General features: G+C 38.9%; 1 protein-coding gene across 1 annotated transcript; it reads right to left on the bottom strand.

Annotated features, from left to right (window-relative positions):
- Window positions 1–1,675: 1,675 nt before the first annotated feature.
- On the bottom strand, window positions 1,676–18,905 carry LOC121854317 (apolipoprotein D-like). Its single transcript, XM_042348912.1, has 6 exons — window positions 18,750–18,905; window positions 14,787–14,908; window positions 14,447–14,580; window positions 9,770–9,864; window positions 8,226–8,336; window positions 1,676–1,942 (listed from the first exon to the last, which is right to left on the bottom strand). Exons 2-6 carry the CDS (start codon window positions 14,901–14,903, stop codon window positions 1,812–1,814), a joined length of 588 nt encoding a protein of 195 aa, XP_042204846.1. The 5' UTR covers window positions 14,904–14,908; window positions 18,750–18,905; the 3' UTR covers window positions 1,676–1,811.
- Between the last annotated feature and the right edge of the window lie 2,223 nt (window positions 18,906–21,128).

The following is a 21,128-nucleotide window of genomic DNA, read 5'->3' as shown; positions in this document are numbered from 1 at the left end:
AAGTTCCAAGGTATGATGCAAATAGGCAAAACCGCAAATAGCAACATACTGTATACCTATACGAAACAACCGACCAGCCGCAGCACTACTCATCCCCTCCTTTAACTTATCTAATAATAAAACTTTCTTTGTCAGTGTCATCAATGACTTCTGCCTTTTACATTTCACTCCACTAGCATCACTAGCACTGACACTAGGCAGTCTTTTAGGGTCCATTTCACACAGAAACACTAAAGTTTTGAGAGTAAAACATAAAATGATGTGTGGGGTGACTCGTTGTGCTGCGGGAAAAACCTTGCAAGCTAGCCACCATCCGCTTACAGCAAATCATCGAATTTGCTAATGGGAAGGGTCTACTGCACTATACAGTCGTCCCTTAACATACACGGGGGTTAGGTAACAAAGATAACCGTGAATGTTAAAAATCCGCATACTATTACTGCCCCCCCACGTAAAAAAAACCCTGGCCCCCCCCCAGGGTAATAGATTCGTTAGGTTGAAAAATATTTACCAGTAACTACCAGTAAACAATGGAAACGACGCACCAATGCACCACCAGCTGTAAGTGTCGGTACAGTTGCCAGGGCAGATCTCTCGCGTCATCATAGCAAGCCCAAAGTAGCCAAATCCATGGTATGGTAGCACAGGACGATGTAAAACAAAGTATTCATTTTTAAAAGTTTATTTATAGATACTGTACATAAATTTTTGTTCATTACATTTGAAACATCAATCTTTGTTAATTAATTTTGAAACAAAAGAAAACTACGATACCGTATTTTCATTAAAATATTACATCACAAGTATATTTTACCTTAACTGTGACTGAATGAATATATTCTCAGAAATAAATATGGAAATGTAATATTTTGGCTGAATTGACATACATATTACAGTGGAAAGTGGGATCAAATCATGACGAAAACAATGACTTTCGCTTTCTTTCGTTGTTCAAAAAGATTTTCCCGTAATCGCTTTTCGAATGGTTTTCAGTTAAAAAATTGTTGTACCGTACTGTATTACAATAATATTCTATCTTATCATTAGCCTCATAATCCTACGACTGAAAACCATTCGAAAAGTGATTACGGTAACATCTTTTGAACGAAAGAAAGTGAAAGTCATTGCTTTCGTCACAATTTTATCCCACTTTCCACTGTAATACATACATCATTTCAGCAAAAATATTACATTTCCATATTCTCAGAAATAAATAGTAGTTTTGTTGAAACGCAATGTACAGTATTTAATATTAAAATGCAAAAAGAGCTATAAAACAATTAATACTGTACACCCGTAATGTACTAGCTGGCATCTCCACTCCTCCCTGCTCCCGCCTCCAGCGTCACCACTCCTCCCATCTCTATCCCTCCGCCTCTTCCACATCGTCACTACTGTTGTATTACAACAATATTCTGTCTTAATTCACTTGAATAAATACTACGATACCATATTTCTGAATATTTTCATTAAAATCCAATAAAATCATTTTCCTTGTCACTTAAGTGAAAACATATATAATACACTAATACTGTTAAACCAAAAAGAGTGTTAAATAAGGGGAGATACAAACAAGAATAGTAAATTATTAAATTTTGGGTACATAAATTTAAGTGTGGTGTGTATAACCTAATGGTAGAGGGTACAAGTGCAGTATAGTAATAAAAAAGTTTGATTAATGATAAAAAAACTTTATAAACTTTACAGACATGGTATTGAGTATCTCTTGTGACCTTTTCCTGTAATGCAGTACATTATCATGTTTTTTCTCAAAATAAATAACATTACAAAACATTCAACCTTATCATAGTTCAATTGCAGTTGGTTTGATCAGTCACTTGTAAATAGGAGGTCCTGAGGCCACGGCTAGTGATGATATCCTTGACTCTTTGGACTGCTGAGGCATTTGGTTTCCGATTTCTCATCAGAATCCAAAGGAGCTCTGTAACCAAAAGTTCTTCGTCATGTATGACTTATAAGTTTATATGTTATTTTTTCAGGCAATGACCCCTTTAATATTTAATGAAACCACTTTCTTTCATACTCATGACACAGACAGGCTCAGTTCAGCATGCACATAATACAGGGTGTCTCAAAAGTCCCCCATACCCAAAGTTTGGGGCTTGGTCCGTTTTTCACACTTCCTGTGTCACAAAAACGTTTCACCAGTTCATAAACAGTAGTCTTACATGGTGTCGGGAAATCTCCTTTTAAAGATTTCAACACACTGTTGATAAGATTTACACTCAAAGTACGCCTCCAACAGAGTGACCCTCTGTGCCTACGGAAGACTCATTGTCGACTGACTCACACTTAAGTCCCTCTACCCGCTCATGCGCGAAGTCAGGTGACTTGTACATTACTCAGCAATCTTCTGCGACGCTGCCAGCATGTGTCGCATGAAACCATGAATGGCTATCGTTAGCCATTAAACTACTATAAATTGCCAAACTTTGAGTATGGGGACTTTTGAGACACCCTGTATAATACTGTACTCATTTATTTGTTGTATGGTAGCAAAGGAAATACTGAGTCTGAGAAAAATTTACCCCTGACCATTTGTCACGAAGGACTTTCTGAAAGTACTTCCTTTTCTACCATGCTACCATATGTCAAAATGAATACTACTCTACTCAATGGACGAGTTGTCGGTTCTGAGTAAACACAAAAAATACACTCTGCCACGTTCGTAGAGTGATACTGTATAGTATATAATTTAAAGTCCTCCTATAATAGGTGAGATAAGTTTATTTCTCTAGAAACAGGGCCTATATTTCCAATAACGTCATCAGTTTTCCTGCAGACAACATTCTCCAACAAACTCATCGCTGCAGTCGTAGGTAGTACAAAGGTTGGCCTCGTCAGACCCCAAATGCCACGTTCAGGTTTTAAGGGTGTTTTTTTTTATGGTCTTAAGTCATGGACATTTTAGACTAGGGAAAATAATGAAAGTCCCAGAACAAATTGCAATACTGTAGTAATAATTTTAACATTATTCAACTTGAACACATGACTAAAATAAAATTGTAAAAGTATAACTGAATAAAAGAAATGGGAATACTGTTTAAAATGCATAAATTAAAAATGGCCATCAAATAACCGAGTCATACCTGGTGGAGGCTGATTTTATCAACATATTTGTGACACAACTTGTATATATACCACAATGAATTGTTAGTGAACATGCTACCCTTTTCAATGCTAAACCCATCCTCACATTTGATCAGCCATTTTGGCTTGAGGCACTTATGATACAAGAAAGCAGTCATTCTGAAACTGTCATTAGATCTAGTGTTTTGTGCCTCGGAGACTTCCATATTCAAATGAGCTACCTTGGATGTATTGGTCACATAATGTCAGGGTCTGAGCTTCAGGAGCTGTTAGAAACTGTTTATGCCAGTAATGCTGTGCCACACATTCTCAGTGGTAAGGCAATTGTCAGGGCTGGCCGTGGGCATCTTCCTGTCAGTGCTGCTGTCCACATGCTACTTGTATCAAAAGTCTCTTAAATTGTGTTACCAAACAAAGCGGAGGTTGTAGATGCACCAAACGATAATTCAGTTTCTGTAGATGATTTGAGAAGCAGTTCACCTGAGCAAAAGCAAGCTCCTTCAGACATACTGAAAAAATGCAGAAACTTCATGATGACCTGATGGCTGGAATAATCACATTGGAAGATGTAGAGAAATTGGCCACTTTGGAACAGATACAGCATCAGCTTGATATGGCCAAAGAAGATTTGAAAAAATCATGGACCTCCAAGCCTTGGTTTACAGTACTTGGAAATGATTAATATCCTCCAAGCATTCATCAGGGCTGAATGCATAAGAAATTGGATACTGCATCTGACTGTGATGAGAAAGATGTTGCCATTCATAGCTTCTGGTCATAACCATTACACCAAATCACTTTTTCTGTCTCTGCAGAAAATGGATCATCTAGAGGAAGAGCATCCAGAAGTCTATCAACATTTCCTACAAGGACTCCATGTGGTCAGAAGATCAGATAGGTTCTGGGCTGGGTTATCCCCTGGACTGACTCGTGGGCGAGGTATGGGTGAGACACCACGTATGGTATGACTGCTTTCAAGCAGTGTCACATCTGAAGTAAACTTGGCAATGCAAGAGATGTCTGCAGTCACCTATGAAACTAGCAAGCAACACATCAACACATCAAATACCAGAATGACAAGGGATGTGTCTAATACTCACAAGATGGTTAGTAGTTTCTTGACGTCAAGGAATCCCTTCATAGATAATCATGAACTGTACTGTTTGGTCACTGGGGTGTCAGCAAATGAGTCTGTTAATGCTGATCAAGCATCAGATGTTGGTAATAAAGTCTTTCAAAATATGTTTGGGAAATGTAACGCAACACTTTCAAACGTAAAGAACAAGTGATCTCTCTCAGCAGCAAGAGTGTTTTAAAAATCAAAGATGATGATATCATCATTGATCCCTGGCTCTTGTTCCAGAGACTTGTTACTGTAGGCTCACAAAATGGCAATCTAGCCGAAGCAATTGAATATGAACTCTGTAGTTATCCACCCGCACTCTTTAAGAACAGGATAACTCCAAGACTCGCAACAAAGTCTGCATTCGCTGATGCATTGTGTAAGATGATGCCACTTGATATGCCTGCTCCATCAAGTGATGTCCAGTACAGTATGTACTGGATGTCGGTGCATTGCTCCATAGATTAAGGTGGAGCCAGGGAATGACATATGATAATCTCTGTCAAGCCTACACAAAGTATGTCTCATCTAATTATGGCAGAGCCATAGTCATATTTGACGGATATCCTGAGGAACCATCAACTAAAGATGTGACTCACCTAAGACGAGGCAAGAAGTATGTTGGTGTTCGTGTAAATATATCTGGTTCCATGGTGTTCCAAGGGAAGAAAGAAGATTTCCTCTACAATGTAGTCAATAAACAGAACTTCATCTTCCTGCTAGCTAATCATTTGACTCGATCGGGTTGTTGTGTTAAACGTGCCAAAGCTGAAGCTGACTTGGTTATCGTTCAGAATACCATTGCTACTGCTCACAAGACTCCTACTAAGCCTGCAATCATGGTTGCTTATGACACAGATATTCTAATTGTGTTGTGTTGGCATATGACACCAGAAACTCCATCCATATACTGTATTTCAAACCTGAACCTCGTCAAGGCAGCAAAGAGCCCCAAGATGCTGGAATATGGAAGTATTGTGAACAATGTTTGGTTCAGAAGTCTGTGATAACATTTTGTTTGTGCGTGCCATTCTAGGGTGACACCACATCATCTTTGTATGGTGTGAGCAAGATGATAGGTCTCAAGTTAATTAACACAAATAGGGTATTCCTGGAGCAAGCACAAGTGTTCTCTAAATGTGACAGGCAGATATTATTAAAGCTGGGGAAAGTGCATTAGGTCAAATCTACAAAGGTCTCCAAGGATACACATTGAATTTTCTTAGGTTAGAACAATTCTACCAAAGGGTAGGCAGTAGTACATCATTTGTGCACCCTGAAGGGCTCCCACCTTCATCAACTGCTGCAGCATATCTCAGTTTGTGTGTATATTTGCAAGTTAAGGAGTGGATGGTTAATGCAACTACTATGTCACCAGAAGATTGGGGATGGTACAGACAAGGTGACAAGTTTCTTTCAGTTCTCACAGACAAACCATCAGGTCCCACATATTTGCTTTAAGTAGTCAGATGTAACTGCAAAGCCGGATGTAATACTAGACAGTGTACATGCTGCAAGAATGGACTCGATTGCTCCACAGGCTGTGGCCACTACAGAGGTGTTTGTACTAACATGTCACAGTCAGATGATGAGGATGAATGAATAATCAACTCCTAAGATTTTCTTACCTACCTCTGGTATACATATAATTATTATTATGATTCATTTTTATATAGTGGCCTAATTATCTTGTTATGGTACATTGTTATGCTCTATACAGTTCATAGTTTTCAACAGTGTGGTATTTTGATATTTCGTTAAGCAAATGACTAAGTTTCTTGAATATTCGCACAGTTTTTGTTTAAGTGAACAATACATATACTATATAATCTGCATGTCAATTTGGTTCAGTTCTGTATTAATACTGAATAATACATTTATATTATAAAATCATATTTTGCTTTATGTACTTTCATAAAATTTTCAAACAATCCAGAAAAATACAATATTACTCAAGTATCATCATTAAATATCTAATTTTTAATTGGAATACTGTATGGTACAGTATATTCTTGTGGCAGCAATTTTTTAATAATGTGGAGTTGGCAATGTTCCCAAACTTGGATTTAATTAAACTTTACATATGTTATTTCAGACATATTCCTGAGTTTAATAATACGAATTTCATTACCATTGCAATTTGTTGGTGGTTGACCCTCATTTTTCCCTAATTTCCCGAGACTATTTCTTAAGTGAAGAAATGTGCTTACGGATATTAAAAACTTCCATGTTCACACCAGCTCAGCTGTCATGTATTCTTACCTGGTAGACTTTCTCTTTTTTTTCCAGCTCATTTACAGAGTATATCAGTACTAGATGGAGATACAAGTCAATTTAGAAGTACAGTAATGACATTGTCTGGACTTTATTTTGAGAATGCATTGGGATACAGCTCCTCCCCAACTTACGACGGGGTTAGGGACCCAAATCCAGGTCATAAGTCGAAATGGTAGTAAGTTGAAAATGCTTAAATAATACTTAGAAAATCTAAAATGGGCGTCTCTTTTTCTTCTCAGCACCACAAAACTCTCACTTTTAAGCTTGTCAGCCATTTTAAAGTGAATTACAAACTAAAATTTTCTCTGTACTGACCGTGGGACTCGAAAATATATAATTTGACAAAATTTGGGTACGACTGAGGCAGATCGTAAGTGCAGGTGGTCGTAAATCAGGGAGGAGCTGTATATCATCATTAAATTAATTAATGGGTAAAATTTTACTTTAACTACCATAAGTATTTGGAGTTAAGATTCGAGATAGGCTAAATAGGGTAAATTTTAAGTTTTGGTCATCCCAGTCCTTAGACATGCAGACTATATATTTTTTTATTGTGGTTTGCGATGTTTTATGAACGATTTAGACCTTCATTTCTATTGGAAATCACTAGTTTTGAGTTACCTCCCCCTTTACTGATGTATGTTAAACTAACCTTATAACTCATCATACCCTAACCTAACTTAACCTATGACCTGTATTTTCTTATGTGATCAAAAAATGTTTTGCGACAGACATCCCATAGAGATAATGTGTCTTATTGTTTAAAGTACTTAATCCCATAGTTAGAATCTTAAGGTTCCCCAGATGACCAAAACCAAAATATACCAATGCTGTTTAGAATGTTTATACTATGAAATTTGTAGTAGGGGCAGCTAATATCCATTGAATTAGTTAATGTGCTTAGTTATATTTATAAATTCAATATAACATTACTGTGTTGCTCAATAAAGAACAATTATTTATCTAATAATACAGAGCTGATCAGCCGAGAAGGTTGGACAACTACTTCCAGGGTTCATCAAGGCAGATGAAAGAAATTTACCCAAAGTAGATGTCTTTATGATTGTAGAGTATTATCAAGAACTCTGTCATCCAGCTATGAAGCACGTTGAATTACATCAGTCATCTGATCATCTCAAGCCCATCCCTTGGCCATGGTCGTCCCTAGTCCTTCCACAACATTAAGTACAGACATCAGTGATGAAAATTTACAATTTCCAGACATGAAATAGAGAACAGTGATGAAAACTTCTATGTTGGAGTTATCGGTCTTTTGTATCATTTTGGCACCCAGCAAGTACCGGGTAAATACACACGCTGATAATTGAGCAGTAATTTATTTTAACCTAAAAAAGGTATGCCTGTTTTTATCAACAGTGTATATGGCCACAAGTCTTGTATTTTTGCTGGTAACACATACACCACAGCTGGCTGCTTCCAGGCTCCTGCTCAGCTGCTTGAGCCAACCTGTGATGTCACAACCAATCACAGAGCTTTTTGCAGTCATGTGACTTTAACCCTTATTTTTACACTTTTTGGCCCAATTTATTTAAAATTATCATTACCATTGTGAATTTAAGCATTTTCTTCACCCATTGACCTGCCATTTTACAAAAAATTCTGACCGACAACTTGGCCATTACAGTACTTAAGAAAGTTGGTAACCATTCATCAATGTTATGCCCCATGCATAAACAAAATGCTTTATACTCACGAGTATGGAAGAATCCCATGTCTTCACAGGACCACACAATGGCATAGTTGGAATAATTCGTGTCAAGTACCCAGTAGTTTCCATCACTTCTAGCTCCAGTCAGACCTGGAACTGTATAACAGTGTTTCTATCCCTGAATAATTTCAAACAAGTAAAGGACTAAAGTGTAATATATAGTTTTTTCTTTCTAATTAGTGATACGCTTTGTAATGTATACAGTTATGCCTAATAATTGACTAATTGGCTGACTACACTCAAAATACAGTATACTCTACTCTCACGTTTTGGATACTGTTAATAAGCACTATTTGGTTATTTTACGTGAAATATATATTTTAACATGTAGAACTAAAGTTCTAGAGAATTTGATATTAAATACATGTTGACCCTTGACAAAAGAGGAACTAAAATCACAAGGACAGGGGTTCTTAAACTACAAAGTTCCTGGTGTAATTTGGGGAACTGAAGAACTAGCTATACAGTTTTACCCCGCTTAACGCGCTTTCACTTAACGCGTTTTCGCATATACGCGGTGCCTTGCCAAAGCTGAACTTTCACTTAACGCGGGTTTTTTCCACATATACGCGGTGAGTGTCCGAGACGCTATTTTTAGATTTGCCCCACCCGCCACCCTGCCTGACTGCCTGTTTTAGCTCATAAAATTCATACAAATTACCAGGCCAGAATATAATTTACATTGCTGGAATTCTTATAATTTGGTGATCATTTTGAATATAAACATCATATATTTTGCTTTAAACTTACAATTTTTAGATAAAAATTTTTCTCTAGGTAACTATGTTATCTTTTGTGCAAAATATATGACATTTATATTCAAAATATTCCTGGTCTTACAAGGAATCCAGCAATGTCAATTATATTTTCCTAACTTTAGTTTGAGGTTATCCCACACATCTCCTTGGGACGGTTGGTGGGGGGTGGGGGGGGGAGGGAGGGACCGACCGACCATCTGTTAGCCGGCTGTGTAGTGTGAGAGGGGGAGGGAGTTGAGTCCATTATTTGAATGGACATTAACTTGGCGACTGTATTTCTCTATTTCTCTTAAGTATTAATTGTGTGCATGTACCATCATAAAATTAAGATGTTATTTTTACTACAACTAAGGTATGTGCCTTCAAAAAGTGGAGTTTGGGGGTCGGGCCGGTTTCTATTGGAATTAATCCCATATGTTCTGTTGTTCACTTAACGCGGATTTCACTTAACGCGGGACCCTCTGGGTTCAATTGACCGCGTTAAGTGGGGTACAACTGTAGTGCATTTTTTTCCAGCTGAGAAGAGATGCCCCGCTCACTTCTCAAGAGTTACAGCTGATTGGCTGTAGAAAAGGGGCGAGGGCAGAAAAGTAGCAACTGAGTGAGGTATGATATTTGAGGAACAGGAATTTTAAGGTAATGGATACAAAAGTCTTGGTATAAGATGTGAGAAAGCTGGGAAGGATAGGACAAGATAAGTAAGAGAGAACAAATATTGAGGGAACTAGAATGAGTGCCACAGATGACATGAATGAAAGAAACATTACTTACTCATGACGTTATTGAAGGTGACGGACAGCTTGGCCTCGGAAGTAGAGGACACACTCACTGCCTGCCCCCGAATAGTGGTGACCCTATTATCAAACCTGTAATACAGTATGTACTGTAGCAAGTGTAAGTAATTATGGCAAGTTTACTCAGTTTCCATGGGTACTTTGTATATTATGATGAAATTTTTGTAACTTACAATTCAACATGTGCAGTTCATACACACCCCTTCCCATTAAGTACAATATATCGTGTACAGTACCTGTATTGTGTCTCTTACAATATTTACCAAGTCGAAGTCACTTGATGTTTATCTTCAAACCTTGCAATTTTAGTTATTTCTCAAATCTAGCTGCCAAAAATAAATGAATTTTGAAAAGAAAATTGATACCCTCCTTTATAATTATTTTTGTATTGATATGTAATAGACTGGAGGAAAATAATATAATTTCTTTGACTGAAAAAAATACCAGAATTCAATCCAAAGTTTGTTTTTGTGTATCATGTTGACAAGCAGGTACATTACATGATCTTTCCACTTTACAAGATTTTATTACTTGAAAACTTTAAATATGTTCCTCAGTCATATTTTACATACAGTATCTATTTGAATTACAGTAGACACTTGCCATTCATGGGTTTGTGATTCGTGATTTTAATGATTCGCAGTAAGCATATGGTGGCTAGCCTGTGCCTTTTCCTGCAGCACAAGTCACTCCACGCAGCATGTTGTACTCTCAAAACTTTAGTGTATCTATGTGAAATGGCCCCTAAAAGACTGCCTAGTGTCAGTGCTAGTGATGCTAGTGGAGTGAAATGTAAAAGGCAGAAGTCAGTAATGACCCTGACAAAGAAAGTTGAATTATTAGATAAGATAGTAAGTTAAAAGAGGGGATGAGTACTGCCACGGCTAGTCAATTGTGTGGCACTGTATCGGTATACTGTACAGCAGTGCACTAAGGTAATTACTGTATAAGTTGCTATTCGCACTTTTGCCTATTTGCGCCATTCTTTGGAACCTATCCCCCACGAATAACAAGGGTTTACTGTACATGTATATATTTTTTGAGCTGTGAAGAGTTAGAATTTTTATTTTATTTGCCACCCCCTAATATGAAAAAAAGGTATCTGACAAACAATTACCAATAAATAAAAATATTTGGCCTTTAGGAGTTCTTTGCTGAGGTTACATGTCCAAAACATTAATATGCATTACAGTACATAAGTTTCTGCAGACATGTAGCGTACAGTGCAGTATAACTACAGTATATTCATCACGATGTCAACCATTTGATTGATAAATATACTGTATACCCAAAACCAAACCCCGTGCCTCCAGGAAAACAGTACAAGGAGACTGTTACACATGAACCATGCAGCAGTTGACAAAGAAAAGAAGAAAACTCAGAATTTCGAAATGTGGCTAAGGAAAATGATAAGCAGAAAAGGAGGATGTATATCAGATCCAGGAACTAAGCAAATTCAGAGTGTAGAAGGGCTGAAAAAGAGTTCCAGAGGCAGATTGCTTTTTACCTCTACGCAAAGTCGAAATTAAAAACGCGAGTAGGCATATTGGACGTGATGCTTGAAGATGGAACTTACGCAGATTCTGACCAGTATAAGGTGGAGGAGTTGAACAAATTCTTTTCCTCAATGTTCTCAAGAAAGGATGCGAACAATCTTCCTGTGTTTGAGGAAAGATGGTTTGAATTGACTGTTTGACACAGAACTGACCCACATTGCATTCTCGGATGAGGTTATAAGAGAGTGTCAAAGCTAAAGATTCACAAGAGTCCCGGCCCAGGTATAGTACACCCCAGGGTGTTAATAGAACTGTGTAACAAGCTTGCAGAGCCCCTTAAGATCCTGTTCCACAAATGCCTGTTGGAGCAAAAGGTTCCCAATGACTGGAAAATGGCTTATGTGAGTCCTATCTTCAAGAATGGCAATCATCACTCCATGAATAATTATAGACCAGTGAGCCTGACCAGCAAAGTACTAGAGAGCAGTATATGAGATGCCATGATGGAGCATCTACTACGAAACAATCTTGTAAAGGACTGCCAACATGATTTTATGCCAGGAAAATCCTGCTTAACACAATTAGTACTCAAGGTCCTGGATGTTTGGACTCAAATTCTAGAACAAGGTGGAAATATCGACAAAATATACCTAGATTTTGCCAACGCTTTCGACAACTTACCCCATGACAGGCCGAAAATTAAATTGGAAGGGTACAGGTTTAGGGGAACTGGATCGGTGACTTTCTTCACGATCGCAAGCAGTGTGTGGTGATTAATAGCATGAAATCGTCATGTGTAACTGTGACAAATGGGATACAACAGGGTAGTGTATTGGGTACGTTGTTGTTTGTTTGCTTCATAAATGACATGCCAGAAGTTATACACCCCTCTATACAAATGTTTGCGGACGATGCCAACTTATTTAGGGAAATTAAGAACCAAACAGACTGTGAAGAGCTGCAGAAACATCTCTGTGAGCTTCAAGAATGGTAGAAGAAATGGCAGCTAAGATTCAATGTCACGAAGTGCAAAAGGAAGCACCTGGGTTGCACCAATAGTAAGGAAGTGTATTACATGTCCCAACAGGATGAAGAGACTGCATAAATAGAGACCAGATGTGAAAAGGACCTGGGTGTGTATGTCGACAATGAACTTAAGTTCTCGGGCCATTGTGAGAAGGCGAATCAAGCAACGAAACTAGTTTGTCCTATAAGGTCTTTAAATATTTACAGTCTGTCCCTCATAACGATCTTCAAGTGAGTTGCTTCCCCGTTTGGAGTATTGTCACCCTGTCTGGTCCCTGAGGTATGCTAGAGACTGTCAGTTGATTGAAAATGTCCAAAGGAGGGCCGCCAAACTGGTGCCTGCTCTACGGCACCTCAGTTGCCCTGAGAGATTAGAATGCCTGCAACTGTCTAGCTTATACTACAGAGGAGCAAGCGGGGACCTAACTGAAGTGTACAGACATCTCAGAGGGCACTACTCAATCGAGTGTACATACTTGGAGCTGGTGGACGCCCACCCCATAAGGGCTCACAGCTCAAGGTTGAAGAAGCCACAAGTACAGAAAACTGTGTAATCCACTAAGAAACTGCTCATTGTTGTATTTTATGAAGTAGGGATAAGCTTGTAATGGTTGTCTCGAGCTGTTTCTCCAGAAAACCGTGAGGGCAAACTTTTTTGGAGTGAGAATTGTGAACTCTTGGAACTATATGCCAGAGTGTTGTGAAGTCACCGAGAGTGAGCTCATTCAAGACCAGACTTGACCAACACTGGAGCAGGTTTAGATACATTCAGGAGCTAGTGTATGCCCAGTACTTGCCAACAGTGAATAATACAGATGTGACCGATCGCCCAAGCGCCTAACGTGCTGATCAGTGGTGAAGAGGGTAAAAGAAAAAGGGAAGTACTGTATGTACTAAACTGTAAAGTCTTTGAAGTCTAAGGAAAGTGTCACAGTGGATACAACTAAGAATACATTTATGCACTGAAACAAAGAAATATGTAATGATGTTTTCTACTGTATACAAATCTAATTTTCTCAAGGGACTGTAAACTTATACTGTACACATGAGGTAATTTATTTTTATTGGTAATTCATCACATGCACTATAAACGGCATGTGAAAAAGTGAAAGTGGGTCTCGGGCATAACTGCCCGGACAGTGTTGATACAACACAATGTATAATATACTGTACTGAGTCTTTGGTACACAAGGAGGCAGCATGGCTTGTACTGCACTCTACTGCCTTCACTTGCTCAAATTGTAAACTTTGATACCCACTTACAGCTGGGTGAACTGGAAGTGCTTGAGGATTTAAGCAACGACCCATGAAGTAGGAGGTGAGTGTTGTATTCACTCAACCACTACATTCCAAACTATGGTATGTTTATAAATGTTATGGATATGGAACAGTTGCAGAAATGTGGTCCTACACCCCTGCGTCTCCAAACGGCCAACTTGTATGACTTATAGCAAACCTATCCACCAATCAAGGTCTGTCGTTACATGAATAATACACATTCATTCATTCATAAGTAGTGATACTACTACTGCGATGGTGCTGTTTGAAGACACTGGTTACCACAGGGGATGTAGGAACATATTTCTGCAACTGTACAAACAATGATACCATATGACATTAATCAACATTATGTATAAGAGGTCTGATACAAAGATATTCTTGTACTTATGATTTGTGCTTGATACTTCACACATTTTATATTGATGTCATCATGCTTAAAATGGCCAATCAGTACAGAACAGTATTAAATATTGAATTCCTTGCCCATAATACACAAAAGTACCTCTGTCAACCCTTAGGTGAAATAAGCTGATTTGGAGATTCTTCAGGTGACCCCCCAAAATTATAGTTCACAATGATTTCCACCATTTTTCATCTCCAGTATTTGTTTGTTTTCATAAAAATTTATAAGGCTTTTCAATGTTTCATATACGGTACTACAGTACATTATATCACTTCCAATTATTGCATTTAAAATCTTAAAGTTTTCCCCCAAAATACAGATAAGGAACCCTTCTACAGGATACAGTACAGTACAGGTTTACTACATTACCGGTACTTTTCCCACTACAAAGACATTGTGATATATGTTTTACTGTACAGTACTGTATTTTGGTATACCCTGTACTTACACTGTTTCTTGTTTATTGATGACTCCGAAAGTAGTATCACCTGGAGATGAAAGAAAGAATTTGCTGGAAATGCATCGGCCTCCCAACTCAAAGAAGGAAAAATATTTCTCTATTTCATGCCATCTACCTGCAAACTGTAACAAAAAAGAAAAAACAGGTTACTGTATTGATAGTTGGGAGTTGTTCATTTGCAGAGGGACTACTGACCAAAAAATGCCCAGTTTGTGCCTGACATACTGTAAACCAACAATAATGTTTACATTACACTTATGTAACGTATTTCAGTTTTGTGCATTTTTCATTTAGTACAAGTTTGTTGAGACACGCCAGGATGACTTACACTTGAAAAGTCAAAGTTCTGAACGACATTTTGGTAAGGACATCTTCCCGCGAACAGAAGTTGCGCAGCTGTTTGTGACGTCACCATCAACAGCAGTATACACAACACTTGCTCCATTTTATCTGCAATATACAAGTCATTCCAACACCTTACTGTCCAAATTGACTTAGAACTTACATGCATGTAAAGGATGTAGAATGCCACTACGGTGGTTGAGAGAGTCTTGATTACAAAATATGATTACTGTACCTTTTTTTAGGGGGATAAATAATATTAAATTTAAGAAAATTTTAAGAGTAAAGATCAGTGGCGGACTGGGTAAAAAATTTCTACCAGAAAAACTTGTAAAAGGGCCCACTCAAAAGTTTCAGGTCGCATTGGTACGGACCTAGTAATGTCACATTCGGTAGCATTAGGGCGGATTGAGTTAGTATCTCATAAACCTCATATCTCTTTTTTTTCTCTTTTCCGTTAGAGTATTTCCAAAGAGATGGACCATCACTTTGGGGCCCACCGGGAAATTTCCCAGTATCCCGGTGGGCCAGTGCGCCACTGGTAAAGATCAAATACAACCCTTCTTATTTTTTAAGGTATATTTGGCTTTGGACTAATTTCTCTGAAATTCTTGGCCAGAAGACATTCCTTAACAGAGCTAATTTTCCACCAAGATTGCCATTAAGAAGCAAGGCTGTGGGCTCGTAACACACGTCTTGTCCGCGGTGCCCACCGTTTCTTTGTGGATGTCAGTCACACTAGAATGACCAGTTATACCCTGTAGTACATCCTTCTTTCCTCACACAGTCAAACTGTGGAATGCTCTGCCTTCTTCTGTGTTTCCATACTCATACAATAGCCCGGGTGGGCTATTCCCCTTAAAAACAAAACAAAATCCACCGCCAATATGGTGCGTGCGAACATGCATGAAGACATCACCGAAAACTATACCTGTAATGTAATAATTATGTGTTTACTTGTTTCTCATGTTCACTATATGTGGAAATTAAATCATGTTACCAATGGTATCAAGAAGACATATTACGATTGATAGTGTATCATAGATTTTGCTGTTTCTCCTGTAACGGTTACGAAGCACCAAGCATATGTTAAATTAAGTTGTGAGGGCTACTTTGTTTATTTCTGATAGTAAGTTGAAAGTTCATGATAAATAAAAATAAGATATTTGTTTTGTATAGTGACGGCTACTTAATAAAATCAAAGGACGAAAAACTATAGTACTGTATATCAATACAATAATAAAAAAAAATATGCTATTCATTTACAGTAACTAAATTTCTAGATTTTTGCCTTTGGCTAGTGACATTACTGGTAATAAATGACTTCACATGATGACACACACACACATGTGAACTTATTTCTGTCGAGTATTTTCACACACACACACACTACTTCTACTTAGCTGTCACTCGGAATCGAGTATGATGATTATCCAGCTATGATAAAATGATATGAGTTATTAAGGATGTCACCTTCGTTGATGAGCTCTGGGATGATTAAGAGAGGTCGATACGGAACCGGAAGAGTCGTCCACAAGTTACACATGTGGAGGGCTGCAGCTATTGCGGGGGGTCGACAGCAGCTTCTATTCTGTGTTGGTGCTTGTCTGCCTCGGTATGTAGTCGGTCTAACTCGAACGTATGGACAACTTCTCATGTGGAGCTCCTCAAGCGTTACGATGTGGAGTAATCGTCTCCCAGGTGAGGGGGTCGATTTGGCACCTTTTCAGGTTTGTCTTAAGACTATCCTTATACCTTTTCAGTTGCCCGCCAGGTGAGGAGGATTGGAACTGTAACATATTAAATCACATTTTTTTATATTAAGGAGTTTTTCTTCAAATTCTAGTTGTGACGTAATATGTGATGAAAAACAGCGTTACTAGATATAAACCAACCTTTTACAGTATATAACCCAGAAGTATATGCCAGATGTTGTCACGAGTGAGAAGGTCAGCCACTAACCCCGAAATAGTGAGCAGGTCGGTTAACTCCGAAATAGTGAGAAGGTCGGTCCTTAGCCCCGAAACAGTGAGATGGTCGGCCCTTAACCCCAAAATAGTGAGGTCAGCCATTAAACCCCGAAATTGTGAGAAGGTCGGCCACTGACCCTGACATAGTGAGAGGTTGGCCACTAACCCAGAAATAAAAGGTGGAATTGTCACTAACAAGATTAGGTGTGGTCAGGTACACCGGTCTTCAGGGGGTACCATCAATACTCCATCCCTAGCCACTACTACACCCTGCCAGAACCATCACCGCTACATGTGACAGTGGTGACGGAGTGGTAGTGGTAGTGGTGGTGACAGTGAGTGTGACAGTGGTGACTCACGAGGCAGCTCCCCTCAGCAGGATATAGGGGGGAGGCACATCCCCAATCCCCCGTGCGATCTGGTTAACCTGTGTGTGTGTGTGTGTAATATTTTTCGGCAGTGACACAGGTGCACGCTTTCCTGACAAGTGTTATACACATCTGTTATCTTGCCGACAATAAATTACGTCCTCTGCCAGGCTGCCTCTCTCTCTCTCCCTCCCTCCTATCTCATCGAATTTTCTCCATAATTAAATAAAAACAAATCAATAACAGTATAATCAAGGTGTAAAGTACTGTACGGAGTGGAGAAGCAAGAGGTAAGTGAGAGGGGTCGAGGTTGTTATAGGTTGGTAGAGCATAAGATAGACAATAGACAGATTGGTATTCATGTAAATAGTGTATAGACAAATATAATGAACGATAGGCATTAAAGATTTTACACTAATATGTTTAGCTCCATACAATTTAAATTCTCCCTTACCGGAAGCTGTTTCTTTATTGAGAGATAGAGAGATACAGTATTCTATGGGGGCGGCAGACACCATGACTGACTTGATAAACGAAGAATACGTTTGTGGTGCTGCCAGCTTTCTCTTATGTCCCATATACTTCCTTTCATATTTTCTTTCTCTACCTCACAGGGTGAAAGTCGAGGGGGAGGTAAAAATTCTGTCATGGTGAGTTTCTCATGATGAGCTCCTCGTGGGTACCATTAACACCCCAGTTCTCATGATGAGCTCCTCGTGGGTACCATTAACACCCCAGTTCTCATGATGAGCTCCTCGTGGGTACCATTAACACCCCAGTTCTCATGATGAGCTCCTCGTGGGTACCATTAACACCCGAGTTCTCATGATGAGCTCCTCGTGGGTACCATTAACACCCCAGTTCTCATGATGAGCTCCTCGTGGGTACCATTAACACCCCAGTTCTCATGATGAGCTCCTCGTGGGTACCATTAACACCCCAGTTCTCATGATGAGCTCCTCGTGGGTACCATTAACACCCCAGTTCTCATTCTCTGTGATACGGAAAATGTTAGTTCATTTGTCTCAAGATGTGTTCTGGGAGGAACATAAGGCGTGTGTGTATCTTACTATGTTGGCTTCCATAACCTGCATCTTACTCTTCAGTTGCTTTGTTAGGCCACTATACTATACTAACACGTATAATCAATCTGACATTGAATGGAAGCCAATATAATTCTTATTTTTTTTTCAAGTAAAAATTTCGGGTGTCTATAGAGAAATTTAAGTTTAGTAAAACTTTATAGAGTACTTTTGAAGCTTGACGCTGCCCTCTCTTCTTTTCTCTGTACAGTTCTCTATACAGTATTATTAAACCTAAAAATAAATAGTTTTCATATGCACATAGAGTTGATACAAGTAAAAAAGCCCCAGGCATTTCAGCCGAGAGTCGCGTGTCAGAATGTTACGAATATCAAACCAAGTCGCTAGTCAAGAAAGGCAAGTCTCGAGTCAAGTCCATTAAAATGACCCGACCCGAGCCTTCACCACTAGAATAAAATATCAAAATATTAAATTTTCCGCAGACTTAAGGCTTCCCCATCGCAAGCCATCAGGGGTTAAATTCTCATATATAATGAATGAGTAGAAGCATGTGAAGGTGTCTACTTACTAAAGTCGAGGACGGCGAGACTGTAGGACCCTGACGCCCTGACGACTGCGGCGAGATTAACAAATCCAGTATCCAGTGAGTAACAGGTTGACTCGGTGAAATCCTTCCTATGGGTTGAGAAGACGACGTAACCTTCCAATGTTGTCGGACAGGAATATCAACAATTTTATTTACTTTTTCGTTTCTTTGTGTTTTCGTAAACAGTCCATAGAGTAATCACATAAAGTTTATTATTTATTTTACAACTAGATGAAATTCGGACAATGAAATAATGTTACAATCAACTTGTGATTAACTTTCAACTTCCTTAGCAGCGAGTTCCCGCATTTTGTGGTTGCCAACTAGTTGTTACTGCTAGCTATGGGTTATGTAGGGCAGAGTAGGAGAGATTTTTTTTTGCGCGTATAACGGAAATTTTCCCACCCGGGCACAGGTCATCGGCTCCCATAGAAGCCTGGGGGCGAAATTTTTTTAACCATAAAAAAAACAGATCAAGAATTAGAAATTATATATATATATATATATATATATATATATATATATATATATATATATATATATATATACACACAGGGAAAACGGAAACAACGGAGCACCTTAGCTTTCGTCTATATTCAAGACATCTCCAGAGGCATCTGAATTACATGGACAGAGAGAGGCTTAAGTACACAGGGTGACCTTACTAAGCATGAGGTCAGGTCATAAACATGACATCCACTAATCCACACACCAACACCACCACACACGCAAAGGAGCTTAAGAGAAAGGGCGAAGTGACTAGTCATGTTAAGTCAGGTAAAAAATATATGAGACCCAAATTTACACAATTTTATTTGTCAGTGGCCCAAGGTTAAAATTGCTTTGAAAGCAGGAAAAAAAATTCGCTGCCCGGGTGGGCTAATCCCCTTAAAAAAAATCCAATTCCACAGCGAACCCCATGGCAGGAAGTACCTCCCTGTTTGACAGCTAACCACTGGTTTTTCTTCGTATATAATATTCATATTTCTAAACTTGTGTAATCCACTAAGAAACTGCTCATTGTTGTATTTTATGAAGTAGGGATAAGCTTGTAATGGTTGTCTCGAGCTGTTTCTCCAGAAAACCGTGAGGGCAAACTTTTTTGGAGTAAGGGTTGTAAACTCTTGGAACAATCTACCAGAGTGTTGTGACGGCACCGAGTGTGAGCTCTTTCAAGACAAGACTTGACCAACACTGGATAGGGTTCAGGTACATTCAGGAGCCGGTGCATGCCCAGTATTTGCCAACAGTGCGTGACAGAGACGTGACCGATCGCCCGGGCGGCTAACGAGCCGATCTTTTGATGAAGATAAATGACAAGGAAAAGTAATCCAGAGACGTGACCGAAGCGGCTAACAAGCCGATCAGTGGCGAAGAGGATAAAAGTAAATGTTTACAAGTCTACTGCATATGTTTATACATTGAATCAGTGTGAACCTGTACAGTAGTTTTTACGACACATAGATTTACCTATCTATAAAAGAGATACTGTAAGGCATTCACCACCCCCCGCCACCTGGCCAACATTCCCGCATATCAACAAAAAGCCGACCTCTCAGCCGCCGGCCCAAACACGTATAATTATAAAAACAGGTCAAGTCCAGCAACTTGCCAGGTTTATCTGTGCGAAGCACACACACACACACACACACAGAAAAATCAGAATAAATAATATTTATACAAGATACTTTTTGTGAAGTAAAACCGGAAATTCAATCTGTTATTATAAGTCTACTAACGGCAGCTGAAATCGATGGTTTCCGTGTCTTGGTAGCGGTAGATATTTATTCAGTAAAACATGTCATGCAGGCTCATATTAGCTCAACATCTGGATCAACAGCATTATAGTTGTGACCAACATTATAGTAGTGATCACCATCATTATAGTAGTGATCATCAACATTATAATAGTGATCGCCAACTTTATAGTAGTGATCACCAATTTTATAGTAGTTACTTCTGTATATTTAAATTAACGATAACATACATTTATATACCTGGTACATTTGTATGAATTGAATTACTCATACATGTGTTCAAACATACGTAAATGGAATGCCAACTGACAGTCAGTTACTGACTCAGTGTGGTAGTGAAGGAAGCACGACGAAGAGATGGCGCTTTATTCTTCACGTTTCGCCACAAGACTTTTTCAAAGGAACGATTACACAAACGTAAATCCCAAGTGAACTGGGGTGACGAAGGTTCGGTGGAAGGACACCAAGTGGACTGGAGTGAGTAGTAGGAGTAGAAATAGCACGCCTGATTGCTACAGGATTGTAGTAACAGACCCTCAGCAGCACGGTTGAGGCGACAGGAACCACACAGGCGCAGCTCGAACCAAGTAGCCCGGTATAGGCC

This window comes from Homarus americanus, unplaced genomic scaffold (genome assembly GCF_018991925.1).
Source record: "Homarus americanus isolate GMGI-L3 unplaced genomic scaffold, GMGI_Hamer_2.0 scaffold54443, whole genome shotgun sequence".
NCBI lineage: Eukaryota > Metazoa > Arthropoda > Malacostraca > Decapoda > Nephropidae > Homarus > Homarus americanus.
Note: the sequence above shows the minus strand (reverse complement) of the source record. Positions and strands in the feature narration are given on the sequence as shown.